A 23170-nucleotide genomic window follows, 5' to 3' on the forward strand; every position below is an offset into this window, starting at 1 on the left:
GTCAAGACAGTCATATTTATGTTCCTTTTAAGTTGACAAAGTGGTCTAAAACAATTGGGGATGGGCTGCCCACTCCCTGCACTCCTTTTCAACATTAGTGCTGGAATTCTTAGCCAATGTAGTCAGACAAGAAAGCAAAATAAAAGACATTCAGTTAGGAAATGAAGAAGCTAAACTAAACATTTTTCTGAGTATTTTTTTTTAAGTTAGAGGCTCTATATTTAAATCTTTGATCCATTTGCCTCAATTCTAGTTAATGATGAGCTTCATTTTCCTGCAGATGGATCTCCAGTTCTTTCAGCATCATTTACTAAAAAGACTTTTCTCTCCACTGCATTGTCTTATATTCTTTATCAAAGATCACCTGACTGTATGATTTGGAGTTTATTTCTGTATTCTCTATTCTGTTCCATTGATCTATGTATCTATATTTGTGTTAGTACCATGCTGTTTTGATTATCACTGCTTTGTAATATGGAAACACATTGAAATATTGTAAGTTAATTTGGGTAGGACTGAGATTTTGATTATATTGACTCTTCTACTTCAAGAGCACTGAATGTCCTTCCACTTTTTGTATGATGCTCAATTTCTTTTTTCAGCTTTTCATAGTTTTCCATGTAGAGGTCTTTCACTTCTTTGGGTTAGATTTATTTCTAGATATTTCATTTGTTTTGTAGCTTAGATAAATGGGATTACTTTCTTCAGTCCTATCTCAGTCTGTTTGTTGATGAATTAAAATGCTTTAGACTTTTTTATATTGAATTTGTATCCTGCTACCTCACTGAATTCATTTATCACTTCTAGGAGTTGTGGGGGAATTTCTTTGGATTTTCTATATGTATAATCTTATCTGCAAGTAAGGCTAGTTTAGCTTCTTCATTTCCTAACTGAATGTCTTTTATTTTGCTTTCTTGTCTGACTGCATTGGCTAAGAATTCCAGCACTAATGTTGAAAAGGAGTGCAGGGAGTGGGCAGCCCATCCCCAATTGTTTTAGACCACTTTGTCAACTTAAAAGGAACATAAATATGACTGTCTTGACCAAACAACTTTATTTTTGGAATAATACTACAGATACATTTAAGGAAAGTCATAATGAAATTTTGGGACAACATGGGACCAGTACTTGGCATAATGGCTATGTCACTGGACTCCCATGTAGTTGACCACAGATCAAGTCCCGTTAGCTTAAACTCATGCCAGATATATGTGTATGTGTGCCCAAGATCTTGAGAGGAGAATGGAGGAGAAAGGATTGTGGTGTGGCCATCCCCTCTGGGGGGTAATTTCTCACTTTCTGCCTGTCTCTCTCTGTCTTTCTGGTGAGCACACGCACCCCATAGCAAAAAAACTTTCAAAAAAAGAGAGTGAGAGAGGAAGAAAATTTGGGACAACAAAAATAAATCTTGTTTGTGTAAATTGTTCTATTACAGTAACTGGCAAGGTCAAGGTTACTGGGAACTTATGATGTTCAAATTGGTTGTTCTTTAAATAGTTGAAAATGAGTTATAATATATGAATACATTCAGTTGTATGATTGCTGGAAATTACCATTACAGTAAAATGCTCTTCCCCCAGCTGTTCAGACATCTCAGCCTCCTCTTATGGATACAATTTTACAAATAATTAAAACTAACTATATATATATTTAGTTTATATATGCCTATATATATATATTTAGTTTATATATGTGTGTGTGTATATACATATATATATATATTCCAGTCAGCCTCATGAAGCTGACTGCTGACTTCAAGATCCCATCTTCTTTGGTGGTTTTCTTTTAACTTCCTTGCCATGAATCCATTACTCAGTTTTGTTTGTTTTTAGCCTCTGCACAATAATGAGATGCATAAATAAATGAGTAAAAATGTATTTCTATTTAATCATCACCAGTCTTGTTTTCCTGTTTATAACTTGTTGACTGAAATCATCTCCTTTCATTCTTAACTTTTCTCATACCTGTATCATCACCTCTTACATTAAAATCCATGAACATTACTGTAAATTGGAAACTCTCTTCTATTCTATGCTCCTCTACACACTACTGTTTTTGCATACATGTTTCATTTATTGAATTCACTTCATGGAATTCATGTATGGATTGCTCATTCCTGTGTCACGGCCTCTTTCTCACTTCCTAGGAATCTGTCGTAACTGAGAAGATCCTGGGAGGTACGCAGGTTGTGTATGTGTCCGCCAATCATTTTCCAACATTGCATAACTCATAAATGTTACCTGAGAAGTAAAGTTCTCCCTGACCATTCTTGTAAAACTGACCACTACCAGGTATTTCTATTGCCCTCCTTTGACTTACTTGTCTCCATAGCATTTATTCTCTTATGCCAAACAGGGACTTGTTTTTCACGTCTCATCCTGCTCACAGCACTGCATGTGGCAGGGACTTTCTTTGCTGTTGTGACCACTGCTGTTTCCCAAGCCCAGCACACAGAGTTCAGTAAGTATTATTTGACCAGAGACCTCAAGTTCCTGAACTTCTGGTCGTGCACGTACTGTTCTCTATGGGGGATATTTCTACTAATGCCATCACCACGCACCTAAACTTATTGCCTTAAAAAAATAAAAATAAAGAATATTCTCTCACAGTACTAGAGGCCAGAGGTCTGAGATCAAAACAGCAGTAGTGCTGGTCACTTCTGATGCTCAGAGGAGACTCTGTTCAGGCCTCTCTGCTGGCATCTGATGAAGACAGCAGTCATTGGCCTTCCTTGAGTGATGGTGCAACACTGCAGTTCCTGCCACCCTCACCACATGGGTTCTAGTGGCATCTCTTTCCTCACATGGCCATCTCTTCCACTCTTTTTATTTTCTTGTCAAGAGTATGTGTACTTGCAAAAGAGAGAGACAGAGAGAGGGTAAAAAGAAAGCACCCCCACAGGGTGTGGCCAAGCCTTGATCCTTCTACAACTCTCCATCCTGCCAGGATTTGGGCAGGCACGCACCCACACCTGGAGTGTTTTGCTCAAGCTGCTGTGGCGTGATTTGCATTACAGTCGGCCATGTGGGATCCCTTAACCACTGTGCTATCAGACTGGCCCATGGCCATCTGGACTAGGGTCTTATTGAATCAGAGGCCCACCCTACTCCAGTATGACCTATCTTAACTAATTACATTCTTTATGTTTTTATTTCTAAATGAGTCCTCATGCAGAGGTGCTGGAGTTAGGATTTCAGCATACTTTTCTGGGGAGAAATAAAATTCAACCCATAAAGTTGAATTATAGAAAAAATAAATAAGTCCTAGGCTTTCAATTTATATCATTGAAAAATCTTTTTACAGTGTATCCACTTAGCATGTAGAAAATTTATTACAAATCAAAAGCCAGCACTCTAAACTATAAAGTAATCAGCAGGTATTGAGTTTTCTTTCATACTGGCAGGAATTCTGCCTGACGGTACATGAGCAGGGCACAAACCTCATTCCCAGTTTCTTTTACCGTGTCTGTTGCATACTCATAGATCTGATTTTTCCTATCAATTGACCTATAAAGGGTTTTAGATATTTTGAGCACTATTTGCTTTGCTTTTGGAACGTGTGTGTGTGTGTGTGTGTGTGTGTGTGTGTCTTTAACATTAGACACATATTCTTTTTGTAAAGGCTCTATCAATCACAGAATATTCCACATCTCATATGAATAATTTCAGTTGAGAAAAGGATTGTCAGGAGCAGAACTAGGGACAAGCCCCACAAGTTCATAAATGAGTACACAATCTGTCCAATGCTATACCTCTTATATTTTAGCTTCCTAATCCTGGTAATGCTGTAATGATCTTGACTTCAGAATTTACCAGAACCACATGCTTTATAAAGCATTGGTTATTTGCTTCCTAAATTAATAAGCTGGTTTCACCCCTTCTGGTAATAGACAGAAACTATATTCACCATGGCCTGGGAGAATCAGACCTTCAGCTCTGACTTCATCCTGCTGGGGATCTTCGATCACAGCCCCGCCCACACCTTCCTCTTCTCTCTGGTCCTGGGCATCTTCTCCGCGGCCGTCCTGGGGAACTCGGCGATGCTGCTCCTCATCTGTGTGGACACCCGTCTGCACACCCCCATGTACGTCCTGCTGGGCCAGCTCTCCCTCATGGACCTCATGCTCGTCTGCACCACGGTGCCCAAGATGGCCGCCAACTACTTGTCTGGAAGCAAGGCCATCTCGGTGGCTGGTTGTGCCACACAGATTTTCTTCTACATATCGTTACTTGGCTCTGAATGCTTTCTGTTGGCTGTCATGGCTTATGACCGCTACATTGCCATTTGTCGCCCTTTAAGATACACTGATCTTATGAGCCCCAAGATCTGCGGACTCCTGGCCGCCTCCTCCTGGATTCTGGGCTCTACAGATGGTGTCATCGATGTTGTAGCTACATTTTCCTTCTCCTACTGTGGATCCCGGGAAATAGCCCATTTCTTCTGTGACTTCCCTTCCCTACTGATGCATTCATGCAGTGACACATCAACATTCGAAGAGATTCTTTTCATCTGCTGTATATTAATGATAGTTTTTCCTGTAGGAATAGTCATTGCTTCCTATGCCCATGTAATTCTGGCTGTGGTCCGCATGGGATCTGGGGAGAGTCGCCGCAAAGCTTTCTCCACCTGCTCCTCTCACCTCACGGTGGTGGCCATGTACTACGGAGCAGGTTTGTTCATATACATGAGGCCCATTTCAGAACGTTCCCCAACCAAGGACAAAATGGTTTCGGCCTTCCACACCTTCCTCACGCCCATGCTGAACCCCCTCATCTACAGCCTCCGCAACAAGGACGTGGCCAGAGCGTTCATGAAGGTGTTGGGGAAAGGCAAGAGTGGAGATTGAGTGGCCTGATCACCTCCATGCTTGCAGTCTGCTAACATCTGCTTGTTGTTATTCTTTATTTCATCCTGTCTTAAAAGTGTCAGCCATCGTGTACATAGATTTGTTATACCTCGTTTATAGATAACAATATAAGTCTCCTATTTTCCAGAAATTATTCAAATATTTATTATTTTCTGTTCAATTCTGTGATGACTACACCATAAGGCATTTTCAACAAAGACACTGGAGGTTTTAAAAATATAACGGATTTTGTGGCATATAGCCTGGTTGTAAACACAACCTCATTTCCCAAGGTAAAATTTTATTAAGGTTCTTTAAATTCAACAATTCAACTAGGAAGAAGGGTTGATGTACTGGGCTTTATATATTTATTCAGTGCTTTATGGTGACGTTTTATTCTTACAGGTTTTTGGAATATAATAATATAATTCTTTAACTTAAATCTGGATGATGTCATAAAATTACCTCTTTAAGTTTTTTCCATCACAAAATTTAATTTTTAAATTTTCAAATTGAAGAGTGTGCTCACCTGAGAGAGAAGATGAGAATGCACTCTCATGGAGAACACTCATTCCTCCATTTCTCCTTCATTTGGCATTGGGGCTTGCACACACACACACACACACACACACACACACAGAGTGTTTTCCAAGCCACTGAATCCAGGATTTGAACTATATGATTGGTCATGTGGGATCCAGCCACCTTAACCACCTTGCAACTAGCTAGCCCACAAAAGTTTAAATTTTATCGTGGAATCCCAGGCCTACACTTGTCAAGGTAATCAAAATCCACCCTAGCTTCATACACTGACTAAACAAGTTACTAGTTTATTATTCAAATCCTCAGTGGATAGAGAATTCACAAGAGTCCATAAATTAAACTTTGAAATTTTATTACTGGTTATAAGACATTAAAATTTTAGTCATAAGTCAACTTTTCTGCATTTTCTTAGAGAAATATCTTGTTACATAGTGATATGACGGTTTTATGGCTTTGTTGCCATCAATATTTCCCTCAATTAAAATAGTTTAATCTGAGCAGCGTAGGCCTTATTCATATTATTAATTCAGAAGAGAATCAAATTTCTGAAATGGGTGAGTTGTCTCAGCACTTCTCCCACTGCGTAGGGTCAGAGTTTTTGGAGCTACAACCCCCGCAATGTAGCTCCACCTCTGAAGTTACAGTATGTAGACTAAGTGGCCATGCAGATTTCCACAGTGGCCCAAAGTAGTAATCATTTTATCTATAGAAAATATCGAAACAAACAAGGAAGCAAACAAACAAACAAGAAGCTACGGTGTTTCCTACTAGTGAAAGTGTCGGAAGACACGTAGGCTGCTCTGGGAGTTTACACGGCCGTTACAACAGAAGAGGGTCTTGTGGAGCCGGGAAGGGCAGCCTCACGCGGGTCCATTAGCAGAAGCACCTGGAGCAGCCTCTCCGCACCGGGTGGTCCAGCAGCACAAGGCGACGACTGAAACCCACTTACCCTGATGTCTTTGGCAGTGAGCCACGCGGTCAGCAGGGCACAGAGCCCGCCCTGTGGACAGCTGGTCAGCCACCTCTTTTCTTCACAGCCATTTTGCTATTCTTTTTTTTAACTTTGTGTAGCAATCATTTTCTAGGTGTACTTTGTGTTCACACTGGCCACCACACTGACCCTCGACTGTCAGGTCCCTCCTGCCCCTGCTGCACTGGGGGGTCAGCCCACCCCCTCCCTTCTCTACAAATTTACCGTGTCGTGATCATCCTGCGGGGAGGGGAGTCCTTACGGACACCTAACACATGTCATGGAATATTTTTCTTTAATTTATGCACACATCAGCACCCACACTTGCTCTTCTCTTTCGCTTCAGATCTGAGACCAGCCGGTTATGGCGGGGAGACGTCATTGTTTTCAACTAAGTCCCTGATTGAGGCTTCAAGAGACCAGACCAAAATAAAGTCACTCCTGATAAAATGCACATCATCGAACTGAAACTTCCAGAAAGCTAGTCCATCTCAAAGCAGACCAGTTTCCCCTAAAAACAAGCGATTCCTGTCTGTCTGCGTCCGTTCTACTAGGAAATAATGCACCCACACTTTATGGCTCTCTTTGGAAGGGACATCTTCATGGCTCACCTGGACTCACCAGAGTATTTCGTGAACATCTAGTTGCCCAAATGCATTTGTCTTTTACCCTCCAGACCCACTGTCCCCAAACATGGCTTAAGATTATGCAGATGACTCCAGGCAACCATGAGGCCATCTGTGTCTCTATCGCGGGGCTCCGTCAGGCATGGCTGTGGCTGTCTGCGGCTCCTACCCTGCACCCTCTCTCCTGTGACTTCTAGGAGTAAGGCTGCACTGAAATCCGTAAGATTATAGCAGATACTGTTCAGGGCACCGTGAGTCTTGTGGTGCCTGGGGACTGTCCGAACCCTGCCCCCAGTAAACTCCTTTGCTACTTACTCTGCCTGGACGTTTCCTGTTAGGTTGGCAGGAGTCTCACCAGCGTCCATCTGGCCCCGGGAGCAGCGTTCAAATGTCAACCGCTCAGCCACACTTTCTCTGAACACTTTGCTTAAAATTTCGAAACAATAAATTTTCAGTCCTATGTCTGATTTTATTTTATAGCATATATCACCTCTTAACATTGCATCAAGTTTTCTTATATATCTCGATGCTATTTTGTACTTTGATGGGAAGATACAGTTCAGTACGAATTTCTCTCAGACCCCAGAGAACTTCACAGTTATCGTACTGGAAGGCGTGCTCAGCTCGGTTTGCACTGCCTAAGCCATTTGTAATCTCTGCGACTGTGAAGGACAGAGTCGTCTCGGCCTCCTTCCACAGTTTGCCTGCCACACTGAGTCCTCTCCAAGGTGTCATAGAAATGATCAGGAGATTGTTTCATTCAGGTTTTTTTTTCTTAATTGACATTAAATTATTGTTCATCTCTGCAGTGTACAACATACTCCTAGCGTGGATATGGTGTATATGGGTCCGGTCAGACATTACCACATATTGTCAACAGATAACTTTTCACTTTTGTCTCTATTAGATGTTTCATATTTTTCCCTGAACCCCTCCACCCACCGTCCCTACACCCCACACTGCCTCCAGCACCCACAGCTGCCTGTCCCGCTATCACACTTCCTACCTTTCTGTTTCTGCCAGAGAGCGGACATCCAGTGTCCACTGGGAGGGGACATGTGATGTGCTCCTTTCATTGTCCAGCTTGTGTCTCAGCATTAACTCTCCCATGCTTGTCACTTTCCCTCCGATGTCCGGGCCCCACTGTTTTTATGGTTGAGTGATATTCCATAGAGTACATATGCCACAATTTTTCAATTCACTCATCTGGTTTTGCAATTCGGGTTGATCCCACGTCCCAGCAATTGTGACTAGTGCTGCAATACACAGGGATGGGCACATGCTTTTCCAGCCGAGTGTTTTCCTGCTCTTTGGGTAGATACCCAAAGGAACATTCTGGTTCTCTGTGGGAAGAAACTGAAGCTTTCCCTAAAATTAAGCTGTGGCTTTTATGTTTATGTGGATAAAGTCATCTCTGGTAAGAAAATTTTGACAAGGAATACAAACACATTGACTTTATAAAACTAATTTTTATATTTCAAATCACAGGTGACCAAAATATAAATGGCAAGAGGTTATTACCCCAAATCACCCATGCACAAGGGAAAGTGCATCATCAAAGATGCCTAAAATGTATCAGTAGAAAATTATCGTTTCATGTAAATGACTGTCCTATTTGTTGGTCATTTTTTCAGTTCCTTCTTAAATTTTGTTGAGATATTTTTGCCATGGGGTGTGTGCACTCATGAGAGACATAAAGAGATACAGAGACAGAGAAAGTGAGAAATCACCCCTTGGAGGGTATGGTCACACCACAATCCCTTCTCCTCCATTCTCCTCTTAAAACTTTGGTCATACATGCACACGCACCTGGTGTGAGTTTCAAGCCTCCAGGTACAGGACATGAACCATCTTTGGCCATGTGGGAACCCAGTGCCTTAACCACTATACCACCTGCTGGCCCTCCTTATTAATTTTTAACAAATGTTCAAAAAGTTTATTTACCGCTTCCAAAATAGAGAGAGAGAGAAGACAGAGGAGAGAAAGCAGCCCAGCAGGGTCCGGACAGCAGCCCAGCCTCGGCCATGCCCGTGTACTCAGGAAGGAGGCTGGGACTCTGCCCAGGGCTGGCAGAGCACTGGTCCTCACCCTGCCCACTGTGTGCCCTCCTACTGGTCCTCTCACACCCAGATGCTGACATCAGAGGGCAGGGAGGAAAGTAGTGCCTTGTTTATGGAGCGCGAGGATGAGTAAAGCTAGCTGTACTTAGGGATGAAAAGTATTTCCCCTGATTTTTATTTTATGAAGGAAAAAATAAAATCATCACACACAGATTTTGCCGTTGAAGCAAAACTCACATTGATCATTTAAGAACACAAGGAGAAGGGCCAGAAGGAACAGGGGTGGTTGAGGCACTGGACTCTCACGTGGCCAACTGCAGTTTGAGTCTGGGACCCTATGGCTTAAAACTTATGTGTGGCACATGTGTCTACCCAAAACCCCAAGAGGAGAATGGAGGAGGGATTGTGGCATAGCCATCCTCCCTGGGGGATAATGTCTTGCTTTCTGTCTTTCTGTGTCTCCAGTAAGCACATACTATGGCAAAAACCTATATTAAATAAATAAATAAAGGCAAGGAGAGAGCCCATGACTATTTTGTCTGCCTGTAGCATTGAGAAAGTGCTTGTTATGTGCTTATAAGTCTTAATAATCTGATGAAATAAAAGTGTTTTAAAAAATGAATTGCATTCTACATTAGGCACGGAACCCGAGCTGTCTGGAGACCTCTAGCTGGTTATAAAGTTCCAGGCTGAAACGTTTCCAGGCAACTTGCTGTAAGCGGAAACTGATTTCAAGCACCACGGAAAGTCCGAATCGTGGGCAGCTATGTCCCGTCTCCCTCTCTAAGGGCTCTTCTCGGCTGACCCACAGACGTCAGCCACTCCCTGCTCCACCTCCTGAAGGTCCTCTCTCCACGTGCGTGTCTGCTCCCTCATGTCATCATGATTTTGCTCAAACAATACACACCCATCTCTGATCATCCTTTGAAAAACTGCATTTCCTGCACACCCATCTTCATGCAGCAGGACTCACAATAGCCAGGAGGAGAAAGCAGCCCGGATGTGGACTGACAGAGTGGATAAACAGAGCCTGGTGTGCACACAGCAGGCAGCCGTGTAGCCCTCCAAGGAAGGGCGGTGTGTGGCATACTGCCACGTAGCCGGACCTGCGGGCGAGCATTCAGTGAGTGAGCCAGTCACAGACACATGCTGTGGGCCCCCACTTCTATGGTATCTGAAATGCTCAGAGTCACAGAAACAGGAAACAGAATGGCAGTGACCAGGGGCTGAGGGGAAAGAGGAGAGCTTTGAAATGCGTGCAGTGTTTCGCTTTTTAAGAATGAAAAAGTCTAGATTTCTGCTTCAAAACAATGTGGTTACCCTTAGCACCCCTGGGCTCCAGTTAAAATGTTCACCTCCTGCCCCTTCTTAGTCCGTTGCAGTTGCACCTCCTAATAATGCACCTATTCAGGGTAAAGCCCATTCTTTTCTTCTCTAAATTTATTTTTTATAAAGAAAACTTACAGATTTTATTTTTCAACAGAGAACTTTGCATTCTTTTATCTGTGAAATGTTTCTTCCCCTTGCCCCTCCCTTACAGTCTCTGCTATTTACACTTAACCTCTACGCCCACATCTTCAGATCCATCTGCGTCTGCCATGGAGTGTAGACGCTCAGTACGTAGCGGGCAGGGGCAGGCCGTGTGTGTCCTTCAAAGTCTGGCTCACGTCGCCTAACGTGAAGTCTTCTGTTCATACAGTCATCCACTTGGAATCAAATGGTAGGGTGAAAGACCTCTACAAAGAAAATTACAAAAAAAAATTAAAGAAGAAATTGAGTATTATTTAAAAAAAAAAAAAAGGAAAGACATCAGGCATTCTTGGATTGAAAGAATCAGTCTAATCAACATAGTATGATTGACTCAGCTCCACCTACTCCTCTTTCTGTCTCTACCGCTACCCTTAATAGGAATCGAAAGCTTCATGATATCAGAGTTGGTTGGTTGGTTGATTTTTTGTTTTATTTCTGTTTGTTTACACATTCTAAAACAATACATAGAAAATAATAGGTGCTCAGGCATAGCGGTTAAGGCAGCTGGATTCTACATGGTAGACTGTACAGTTCAAGTCCTAGACCCAGCAGCTCAAAAATCATGCCAGGTGTGTGTGCATGCATACCCAAAATCTCAAGAGGAGAATGTAGGAGAAGGAATTGTGGCATGGCCAACCCTATGGGGGATGATTTCTCACTTTCTCTCTCTTTCTCTGATTCTGTCAAGAGCATACGCCCTATAACAAACTTAACAAAAAGGAAAAATTAGGTGCTCAATGAACATGATTCAAATGGCATTATTACTCCCTAGTGGATAATATGTCAAAGCCTGACAGTTAAAAAAAAAAAAATGGCTATTTCTCTGAGCCTGCGTTACTGCAGCTTTCACTGTCCTGGGGAGGTTGACCTCAGTAAATTCCACTCGTGCCCTGAGGAGACACATCCTGTCCCTTCTCGTGTGGGTGCCTTCTATCAGCGGCCTAGGTAGACTCCTCATCCCAAGGCGTGTGCATCTTACAAGTGCGAAAACCTTCCCCCTTCATCTCTCCACAGCCAGGGCTTCTAGAAGAAAAGACTGAGGAGTGAGCTACTTCAGTCTTCAGCTGAGTTTTACAAGGAGCTCTTTCAAGAGCACAATCTCAACATCAATGTTTTTGTCCTAGAAAACCTCTAAGTGATGAGGTCATCAAAAGTGTCATCATTTTCTTGCTACTGTGCATAGTGACAAGTCCCTGCCCGGGACGGTTTATGCAGTTCGTGGGCAGTGGCATTTCTAAGTGAGCACTGACTCCCGTGTCCACGCCGTGTCCACGCTTGCACTTTGAGCCAAATTCATTTCTTGTTGAGAAACTATATTCTCCTGCGTCTGTCTCTTCCAGGGCTCGTGTAGATGTTGAGGGCTGTGTTCCTGAGGGACCTGCTTGACATGACAGGTAATTGGTCTGCTCTGCTATGAACATGAACCTGATGGCCACAGTTAGACTAGGGAGTTCTCCTGAGGCTTTAAATGAAGCAGCCGTGATGCTTCCAACCGTACTTCGAGAAATCGGACTCTGCGCTAGATCGCCTTGCACGGCAGAAAATGCCACTAAAGGAACTGACCCTCCACCCAAGGTATGGACAGCAGGCCGATGATGCCGGCTCCAGCAGCCCCTCTCACTTCCCTCTGGTGCTCCCCTCCCACTCCTTCACGACAGCCTTCTGTGTTATTTGGGAAGACAAAGTGAATCACAGTTAAAAAACAAACCTGTCTACAGGTGCTAAGATACCACATTTAGTTTACCATGTCAGTGAAAAATAACTCTAATAATTCCATAAACTCTAACAGTTCATTCACTGGGAAGGAATACGTCACCTTGGCTGTGAGCTGGAGCAGCAGTGACCCGTGGGCCACATGCTACCTCGTTCCCCTCAGCAACTGGGGCCTGAGAGCATCCAAAAGAAAAGATATCGTTTTCACAGCAATTATCAATTTAAATCTTAGCAGCACAGAAAAACACATTGATCACAAATTCCTGAGCACTGTAATTAGGGTGCAGTTAAGACTCAGGCATCTACGACTGATGCTGCAAAGAAAAATTACAACTTGAGAAAGATAAAGGCATAAAAATATAATATACAGCTTATAAAATAGGGTATCGTAACTACCAGAGGGATTTTCAAACTGTTTCACCAGGCGTGAATTCTCATTGTCAAATACCATGCTGAGATCTCCCACACTGTTCTGTCTCTTGATCATGAACTGAGAAAGGTTAGACACTCAGTCATAATTCCTTAAATGACTTAATAAACAGTGACGGGGTGGGTGTGTAAGTGATTCCATGAGTAATTTAGTTCAAGTTTGAGTCAATAAATTTGTAAGTTCTATAAGATAGCAAGAATCGCCTTTCACATTTTCACACACGAGCCGCCTGGTGTGTATTTAGATCCTGTTAAGGAAAATGCAGTTCATGCAGTGACACTTCCCACGGTGAGTAGGAAAAGCAACGAATCTGAGAGACGGTTTATGACGTTCATGTTTGTTCAAATTTGTTTAATTATTCCACTTGGAAGAAATAGTTAAAATTATGACTTCAAGTTTTTTAAAAGTTTTCCTATTAAATTGTCTGGAAGGACAAATTCACTTGTCCAGAGTATTTAAATTGCAATTCATAAATATAGGAAGTAATTTTTAAAATACAAAATGTGATCATTTTGTTAATTTAAGGTAGAATTATAGTTCATAAGGGAACAGCTACCGAACCACATGATCAATGAAGAAGTCTCCTTTAAAGCGTCTACCTTTTTAATTACCAAACAGTTTGCAAATTTCTATCAAAATGAGTTTCTAAGACACGTGTTATGACCATTTTTTAAATTTTTAAATTTATCTTCTGAAACATTTTTAAAATTAATTTACAGTCATTCCCTAAGCATCATTACAGCATACAAAATGTGATTTCCCACCCAGGGTATACTGCATAGTGGCTTAATCACGCATGTCATCGTCGATAACTCTCCATTTCTAGTTTCATGGTTAAGATGACAGAGGACAGTTTATAGAGCTAGCAAGTGAGGCAGCCTGGTTTTTTCATTCTAAATCTTTTGCTCTTTAATCTATGTTATTTTGACACATAGAAAGCCAAGCGTAAATCAGTTTATGCCATATATTAAAAGGCTAGAAGAAAGGAAATGATTTTTTAAATGTTTAATAACTAGCTGCGGCAATCTGAAACTTTTACCAGTTTTAACATATTTACGAAGATTTCGCATGCTGCTACTGCAGAAAACCAGTCCGTTTCAGGAACTCCCGACCACCTAAATAAGTGAAGCATGAGCAGCACTCACCTTCACAGGCTGGGTTAGCTGCTTTAACAAAACTAGGAATGTGACTTGTTTAACTCAATTGCATTTTTTGAAAAACAGGCTTTTACTCATGACGAGGACTATTTAGGTCAGAAAAACTTTTATGAGGTTTGTGCAAATAGAAACTTCTAATTTATTTATTTTAACTAATTATGAAGAAATTTTTCTCTTCAGAAGAAAACATAACTATGTTGCTTAAAATTTGTCCTAGTAGCTGATGGACTGAAATCAGAAGTTTTCAAAGTAGAAACGCAAACGTCTGTAGTGTGCAGCCCCGCACCGACAGCGTTCCTCCGCAGTCCTGGCGCGCCGACCCCACCTCGCGGCCTGCCCCCCGCTGGGCTGCTTTCCCAGCCAAGGCCCTCTCTGCTCCCAAACGGAAGAGCAAGAGCGTGCGCCTTAAACAGGAGGCCTATATGCAGGGCAAGGACACTGATAAAATTTTCAGCGAAACAAATCATGGCTTCATCAGAAAATGCTCCAGTTAAAACGTAAAACCATTCCGACCGTAAAAACGTTTGGCACGCTAATTGATACAACAGAGGCGATTTTCTTCTAATTCTCTAAACATGGGCGTACACCACATGCAATGACAGTAGTATACTTACATACGAATCAAAGCAGCAATGGCCATGTTACTTTGGGAAGTGAGCAGTCAATGTCTCGGTACACGTACACGCGCGTGTGCACATGGGGCTTCTCTGCACACACACGCCAAGGAGAAAACAAAACTTCTGAGGGTGAAAATACGTGCTTTCTATTTTTGCTGGACAAATTCAAGCTTCCTTTCCTCTAACCACATGCACCCGTTTTTACCTATTATAGTATCCCTTTAAATTTTTGTCACAACACTTAAAATGATCTAAAATTTTTTATTTCTCCAAATGTTTAACCTGTCAGTGTCCCTGTCTTCTGATAGAGTATGAGTCTCATGATATTTGAGACTTGTTTCATTTATTACACACAAAACGCCTGCAACAGCAGCACATGTGCATCTGTCGACTTAATGAAGGAATAAATCAGTGAATAAGCCCGTAGTGTTTACTCTGATCACAAACGCCAGCTCGCACCTTGCCCTTCTCGCAGGTGAAGGACTCACCCAAAGGGGCGCTGTGATAGCCCTGGTGAGGACAGTGGCAGGCCCCAATCTCCTTGAGTCCCCACTTCACAGAAGTCCCGGTAGGTGGTCTGTGGGATCATTCGTTCTGCTCAAAATGCATTTTGGGGACCAGCAGTTAGCGTAATGGCTATGTCACTGGGCTCCCATGTAGTCGACTGCGCTTCGAGTCCCGGACCCGGTGGCTTAAACTCACACCAGGCACGTGTGCGTGCGTGCCCAAGATCCCAAGAGGAGAATGGAAGAGAAGGGATTGCGGCGTGGCAGGTCCTCCGGGGGGTGATTTCTCCCTTTCTATTTGTTTCTCTCTGTCTTTCTGGCGAGTGCACATGCCCTATAGCAAAAACCTCTCAAAAAAATGCATTTTGGGCACATGCTACACGTATCTTACATAATAAAGCTTGAAATTTATATATAGTAAAATTATAATCAGGTCATCATCATAAAAAATATAAAGAGAAACTATTATTATCTCATCCTCCTACAAGTAATGAGACATTCCCCCAGAAGCCCACAGAGAACTACAGAAGTGGGCAGCCGTGTGACAGCCGTGGTCTCACGATGGGAATGGGGTCGGCCAGGGGCACTGTGGTGCCGGGGCCTGGCCTGTGGTGTCACGCATGCTGCATCAGCGTTCCTGACCAGCGTCATAAAGAAAAACGTTCTTCCCTATTGACGAAGACCGAGTCTGTGGTTAAAATGTAAATGTCCACTCTGCATCACGATGGAAGCCAGTAACTAGAACCAGGTAACCAGAAGCAAAGACAAGTGCCTAATCACTACAGGTTGTTGTTTTCCCCTCTACCCTAGTAACTTCAAAACACTGTCTAGAACACTGAACTGGTTAGTTCAATTCTTAAAATACAGAGATACTATCTCATTACTCTGCACTCAGAGCATACAGATAAAGAATTAGTGATAAGACTATTTTGAGATTGCAGCTTATTATTTAAAATATTTGTTTAACATCAAATACGTGTAAAGATACTTGCCTGGCCCTTGGAGGTTACAAACTTGCTTAAGAGTTAGTCCTTGAGGAACTTACAAACCCACAGCATCTGCTCAATTTGAGTAAGAATATTTTCATGCAGACAAGTTGAAGACAATTTTAATTTCCTTTAGACAGTATTAGGGTTATCAATACAGATACAATGTGGAAGGGTCAGAACCACAACAGTGAGACACTGTCTTCCCATGACACAGTCCTTCATGGATGCACACGCTCTCTGTTCTTCACAGGTGTGTGCTACGGGACCCACAGACGCCCAATTCTACCACGATGTCAGGGTTTCTCCTCGGGGGGTTTTCGGACGTGTGGGAGCTGCGGGTTTTGCAGGTCCTGTCCTTCTCTCTGATGTACTGGATTACTCTGGTGGGGAACCTTCTCATCGTTGCGGTCACCACCATTGACCAGAGCCTGCACACCCCCATGTACTTCTTCCTCCGAAACCTGTCTGTCCTGGACGCCTGCTACATCTCCGTGACCGTCCCTAACTCCTGTATCAGCTCCCTGCTCGGCAGCAGCACCATCTCCAAGGCAGGATGCACAGCTCAGGTCTTCCTGGTGGTTTTCTTCGTCTACGTGGAGCTCCTGTTCCTCACTGCCATGGCCCACGACCGCTACGTGGCCATCTGCAGGCCCCTCATCTACCCTGTGATCATGAGCTCGCAGGTCTGCCTGCACATGACGCTGGCCTCCCTGCTCAGTGGCCTCATGTATGCAGGCGTGCACACCGGCCACACCTTCCGGCTGCCCTTCGGTCCGTCCCGTGACATCCATCAGTTCTTCTGCGACATCCCCTCTCTGCTGAAGCTCTCCTGCTCTGACACTTTCAGCAACGAGGTCGTGGTCGTTGCTTCTGGTCTGGGAATTGGCGGTGGCTGCTTCATTTTCATCATAAGATCTTACGTCCACATCTTTTCCACTGTGTTCAAGTTTCCACGTGGCACAGACAGAAAGAAGGCCTTTTCCATGTGTGTTCCCCATATCCTGGTGGTGTCTGTCTTCCTGGGATCAGGCTTTTACGTGTACCTGCGGCCAACAGCTGTGTCTGCAGCCACCCAAGATCTGGTCTTCTCTGTGTTTTACTCCATGGTCCCTCCTCTCTTCAACCCCATTATCTACAGTCTGAGAAATGAACAAATAAAACGTGTCATCACGAAAATCACAAAGAGAATGTTTTATTCAGGAAATTTATAGAAAACTGTGGACTCGCAGCCTAAGCCATTGACTGATACTCCTATTTTTAGTGACGTGGAGATAATTGATAGAGATTATTAGGCAACTGATGTGAATTAAATAAAGTTATTAACAATATATCATATATCAAATCCTTTCATGTTTGAGCTTTTTGGATAACTTGAAAATGCCTTTGGATAAAAGATCTGGTGTTAGAAAGAAGAAAATGATAACCACATGTATTTTTCAAGTTAAAGATGCCCACTGCAAAAGTCAGTCTAATAGTGTTGTCACCTGGACTGGTGAGAAACGTACACATGTTGGAATATTCACTTTTTAAGCTAAATAACATGTGATTAAATGTATAAAAGAAATTGAAATAAAAAGAAATTAAAATTTAAAAACAAAACAAAACAAAAAACCCAAAATTTAAAAAAAAGAAATTTCAAATATTATCTTTAGAAATATTTTACGTTAAAATTTTGTTCTACCTTTTTCTATTATTTAAATGTAGATAAATCTAGGGCTGGCAGGTGGTTTGGTGGTTGAGGCACTGGATTCCCACATGGCCAGCTATGGTTCAAGTCCTGGACCTGGCAGCTTGCTTTCTCTCTTTCCTTTTTTTCTTTCTCTCTGTCTCTCTCTCTCTGGTCAAATTAAAAAATAATAAATGGAATTAAATAAATAAATAAACATTTAATAAAAAGGAAAGCACGGAGAGCAGCTGTGGGCACCGGAGACAGTGTGGGAGGACGGTGAGATACGGGAGGGGAAAGGGAGTCGAGGAAAAAAGAAACAAGCATTACATTTAAGGGACATGAAACTTGAAAATTATCTGTTAATGATAACGTGTATGGTAAGATCTTTGACTGACCAGTCTACAGTGTATTCATGATGGAAAAGTCACTTGGTATGCTGTAATGATACATAGGGATTAAGTGTAAGAAATCTATTTTATACATTCTATCACTGTATGTCGCAAAGCCTATAAAATGAGTTTACTCAGCATGAACACACCCGCGCCCGCCCAGTTGAAGGTACACGTGTTACCATCAGCAGACAGTCCTCCACTTCTGAGTCCCGCAGATGTCTCACTTCTCTGTTTTTCTCCTTGGTTCCTTTCTTCTCACTCTCCCCATCTCTCACCCTCTAAATAAATAAAATATAACAATATATTTGGAGATGAAATTTAATAAGATATTAGAAAATTAAGAAACAAAACCAAAAATAAAAGTATATGTGTGTCATTCATGGATGAAGTTTACAAGAACAAATATCCCTTCCCAGTTATCTGATACGTATAAACATCACTCCTGGGCTCGCCTCACCAGCACACACTGAAAATCACTCCAAACGTGGTGCTCCAAGCAATCTTGTTTGAGTATCGCATTATTTCCTATAGTATCTACAAGTCAGGAATAGCCAGACAGCAGGTCCTAGGTCGGAGACCCTCCTGTGGTCAGATAGTGGCCAGCCCTGGGACAGCAGGGCTCTGGAATGGCCAGGAGCTGCCAGCTGCCTTGGTCTCTCTTCCCAGGAGCGTAATGCCTGCAGCTGGCTCATCACCTACCACCAGACATTGCGAAAGCCTCAGCCAAGCAGACCGTTCACCCAAGGGTTAAAACACCGAGGGAGAAGTGTTCCCAAAGCAGCGACGTGATACTCATGGCCCACAGTCCGGCCCTGCACTGCGAAACGTGACCTGCCACACCGTGGTCAGGGCTGTCACCAGGAACTGCATCAGGCACGGCTACAAGGACTTGGACTCTACCTTTGAAGGGACAGTGGTAAGAAAAGCTATGAGTGGGAGGTTTTCAGAATCACGATCTAACACAGGTTGTGTCCTGAAGAAATCCCACCCATAGGCATGCATACCCGCCTCCCTCGATCTCACCTCCCCTAGACCTTCACCTCCTATGACCCAAGGCTCAGCAGGGCAGAGTTCTAGGATTTCATCATGAGAATGACCCGGGGACGCGGTGGGGTGGGGAGAGTGAGCAGGTGCAGTCTCGTGTCATTTCCAGGTGGTACTCTTTGGTCTGAAGAAGTGCGAACCAAGGACACCTTCCCAGCCCTTCCACACACACGGGGCAGCATGACAGGCAGTGGCTGCAGGCGTGCCAGTGCCACACGGGACAGGAAGACACAGCGCAGTACGGGCCTGGCCATTCCAGAATCCAGCTAAACATGGAGCCCTGTGAGGGTCCAGTCCTGTGGCTTGGAAATACTTGACAACCTTCATCTTTCCTTTCTTCCATCTTTTAAATAAGTTTCTAATTAATGTATGTTCTTCATGAGGAAAACAATGAGAAAGACCAACAGACAGACACTCTTAACCAGGTCCTCATGCCACAATGCCCCCTGAGCCTGACAGCCAGGCAGAGCCCTGGGGCACTGCGGGCATTCCCAGTGTCCGGGGAGACCCTGGGTGTGAGCCTGACCCTTCCCACGTGGCCTTCAGCCGTGCACAGCAGCACCTCCTCAGCTTCATCCTCTGCACCCATGAGCCTCTGCTCCCAACATTTCTTCCTTTTGAATAAGACAAGAGGCTATGCCTGAGCAGACTCCCATCCAATTACCCCAGCACTGAGCAGACTCCCACCCAATTACCCCAGCACTGCATGGCCTCAAAGCCGGCATCCCTGTGCCTCCGTTCTGTGTCTCTGACTGTGCCTCTGTTTTTATATCTCTGTTCTATGTCTCTGCACTCACTGTGTCTGTTCTGTGTCTCTGTTCTGTGTCTCTGCATCACTGTGTCTCTGTCTCTGTGTCTCTGTCCTGTGTCTCTGTCTGCATCTCTGTCCTGTGTCTCTGTGCTCACGGTGTCTCTGTTTCTTGCAGAGCCTAGCAGCCCCCTAGACTACCCTCACTGCTGACAGTGAATGCTCAGGGGTTCCTAAGATGAGGTTCAATAACTTGCTGGAAGAACTCACAGAATTCACAAACAGCCTCTAACTTATGGCTATAGATTATTGAAGCAAAAGAGATACAAATTAAAATCAGCCAAAGGAAAAGCAGCATAGGACAAGTCCAGGATAGAACAGCCATTAAAATCAGCCAAAGGAAAAGCAGCATAGGACAAGTCCAGGATAGACCAGCCACAAACCCCCAGCTGTCCTGGCAGTGGACTCTTGCAGATGGCAATGCCTTCCAGCCGTAACGTGTGAGCTATGTGGAAGCTGAACTACCTTTTACAATGTAATTCCAGACTACTGTTTATTAATTCAAATGGTCACTAAAGCCTGAATATTTTTAAGGAGAGGAATGACACAATGACAAAAATGTTGATCCTGTTTGGAAAACTCAACATAGGTCATATGCTAAGATGGGTTAAATATATTTTAAATAAAAAAGGAAAATACTGCATTTAAAATGTCATTATTTGAAGAGCTGTTATATTGTTTAATGTATATATTAGCAAATAAGGCAAAAATTACTTACTAAGGATTCAAGTGAATAAGTTAGACAATACCAAATGCCACAAATGAAAAGGAAAAAAAGATCCAAAAAATTATAAAAGACTGAAAAACAGGATTTGCATGACTGGAAACATTTTAGAAAGAAGAACAGCATAAAACATAGGAAAAACAAACAAATTATTGACATTATATAAACAATTTAAAAGCATATGTAGAACATCAGAGTGAATGAGGCTCAGAGGAAGAGATCTTTTTTAAAATAAAGCAAAAAGAGCATAAGTTAGGAAAAAAGTCATTTTAAAAATGCTTGCATTAGACCCCATACAACATTTTAGAACATTGAAAATGCAAAATAAGTTTAAAGTAACAAGAATATTTTAACCATATTTATCATTCATAAATATTAATATTTATCAACATCATGCTATATTTATTTTTCATATATTAACAAAAAGTCAATACTGACAGAGAGATAAATATAACCACCCCATTCTCACCAAGTCCAACCTCATCTCTCACCCAACTTTTCCATAGCCACTCATTCATTGTTTGGTGTACACCTCGAGTACTTGCTGATACTTCTAAACTTACATGTCTCAGCAAATAGTGCAGGGATTACCACATGCTCATGGAAAGTGGAATTAAAGGACAAGTCTATTAGTGTGCAAAACATTTCAAAATCCATGCATAATTTTTTCATAATTTGCATTTTCTATAAATTTTTGAAAGATTTTAATATAAAAGATTGTCATAACTTTAATTTTTAAAAGTACATAAGTGGTTTGCTATTACAAGTTTTCTTCTTTATATTATCATATTTACTTACTGTTATGTTTATGTTATTTATTCAGGTTGATGTTAGATTTAAGTAATGTGTATTTGAAAGGAAGGTATGATGATGATTGGTGTGTAAAATACCAAAACAAAATGTCATATGTATCAACATGAACTATTAACATTTAAGTTAATAATACTGGGACCAGCAGTTAGCATAATGGCTATGTCGCTGGACTCCCACATAGTCGACCACGGTTTGCATCCCGAACCCAGTGGCTTAAAACTCACCCCGGGCACTTGTGCGTGCGTGCCCAAGATCCCTAGAGGAGAATGGAGGAGAAGGGACTGCGGCATGGCCATCCCCCCTGGGGGGTGATTTCTTGCTTTCTATCTCTCTGTCTCTGTCTGTCTGGCAAGTGCACGCGCCCTATAGCAAAAAAACTCTCAAAAAAAACCCCATTAAGTTAATAATACTGAAAAGAAAACTGTGGGAATTTGGGCACTGTCCCATCTGGCAGGCAGGGCAGATCCTTACTCTCCCTCCCTTCACATACCCCAACTGATGCCATCTATAGTGTAGCTTTCCTGCACCCTCTGAACTGAAGTGAGTGGTCCATGAGATGCCTACATTCAATGCAGAGAAGTATAATTATGAAAAAACAAGAAAATATCATGCCCCCAAAAGAAACACAATAACTCCTTAGCAACAATGGATAAAACACAGGAAATCACAGAAGTGTCAGAAAAAGAATTCAGAATATTCATCATAACAAAAATTTCCTAAATAAGACCTTTAAATTACAGCCAATAATCCCAAAAATAGACAAGTCGGATTACATCTGCACTTGTAATTTCACTTCTGCCCAACAAAGCAAACAATAACTAGAGTGAAGAGACAACTCACAGAATGGAGAAAATATCTGCAAACTATGTTTCAGATAAGGGATAGGTAACCAGAATATATAGGAAACTCAAGCAGCTTATCTAGAAAAAGTAATAATAGTTCAATTGAAAATGGGTAAATGAGATGAACTGACAACTCTCTAAGAAAAACATACAAATGGCCAAAAAGCACATTGAAAAAAAAAATGTTCAGCATCTCTTTTCATAAGGGAAATGTAAGTCAAAATCACAATGAGATGCCACTTCAGCCCAGGCAGAGTGGCTATGCTCAAAACACCAAAGACTGGTGAAAAGGAAACCCTCATGCATTGTTTATGGGAATGTAAATTGGAAAACAATATGACCTGGTTCTTCCTGAGCCCTTAAAGCTCTCGTCTTTTAAAGCTCTCCACTCTATAATGTATCATGTAAAAGATAAAATGATTCAAATTTTGAAAAATTATTGGCATGGTGACTTTTACAACTATGATATGATCCAGCAATTCCACTCCTGACTATCTATCCAAAGGACAGGAGAGCACTCAGTTAGAAAAGGGCTTGCACATCTGTTTATTGAGGCACTATTCACAATTGCTAAGACATGGAACCAACCCAAATGCCCATGAACAGATGAATGTATTGAAAAACTGTGGCACATTTACTCTATGGAATACTAATCAGCCATAAAAAACAAACAAACAAAAAAAAAAACACTAAGACCTTGACTTTTAACAGGAAGTGGAAGAATATGGAAGATTTACTGTTGAGTAAAGCAATACAGGCTATGAATGAGAGACATTGTATGTCCCCACTTAATATATACCATGTGTACGTGCACACTCTTTGTCTGAAAATGACTGACTAAAGGATATAGAAACACAGTAAATGGATGTGAATACCAGATATAGTGTGTGG

General features: G+C 42.3%; 2 protein-coding genes across 2 annotated transcripts; both read left to right on the forward strand.

Moving 5' to 3' along the window:
• The first annotated feature begins 3907 nt into the window (after window positions 1-3907).
• LOC102503368 (olfactory receptor 2M3) lies at window positions 3908-4846 on the forward strand. Its single transcript, XM_006165338.1, has one exon. The coding sequence runs from the start codon at window positions 3908-3910 to the stop codon at window positions 4844-4846; it is 939 nt and encodes a 312-aa protein (XP_006165400.1).
• Window positions 4847-16117: 11271 nt separating this feature from the next.
• On the forward strand, window positions 16118-17478 carry OR14C36 (olfactory receptor family 14 subfamily C member 36). The gene has a single exon (XM_014582886.2). The coding sequence runs from the start codon at window positions 16212-16214 to the stop codon at window positions 17196-17198; it is 987 nt and encodes a 328-aa protein (XP_014438372.1). The 5' UTR covers window positions 16118-16211; the 3' UTR covers window positions 17199-17478.
• The last annotated feature ends 5692 nt before the right edge of the window (window positions 17479-23170 follow it).

The sequence above is a fragment of the Tupaia chinensis genome, unplaced genomic scaffold (assembly GCF_000334495.1).
Source record: "Tupaia chinensis unplaced genomic scaffold, TupChi_1.0 Scaffold143902_1, whole genome shotgun sequence".
NCBI classification, from domain to species: Eukaryota; Metazoa; Chordata; class Mammalia; order Scandentia; family Tupaiidae; genus Tupaia; species Tupaia belangeri.

Excerpts from the sequence above, each read along its gene's own strand:
- LOC102503368 (XM_006165338.1), top strand. The coding sequence starts at position 3,908 with ATGGCCTGGGAGAATCAGACCTTCAGCTCTGACTTCATCCTGCTGGGG.
- OR14C36 (XM_014582886.2), top strand. The coding sequence starts at position 16,212 with ATGCACACGCTCTCTGTTCTTCACAGGTGTGTGCTACGGGACCCACAG.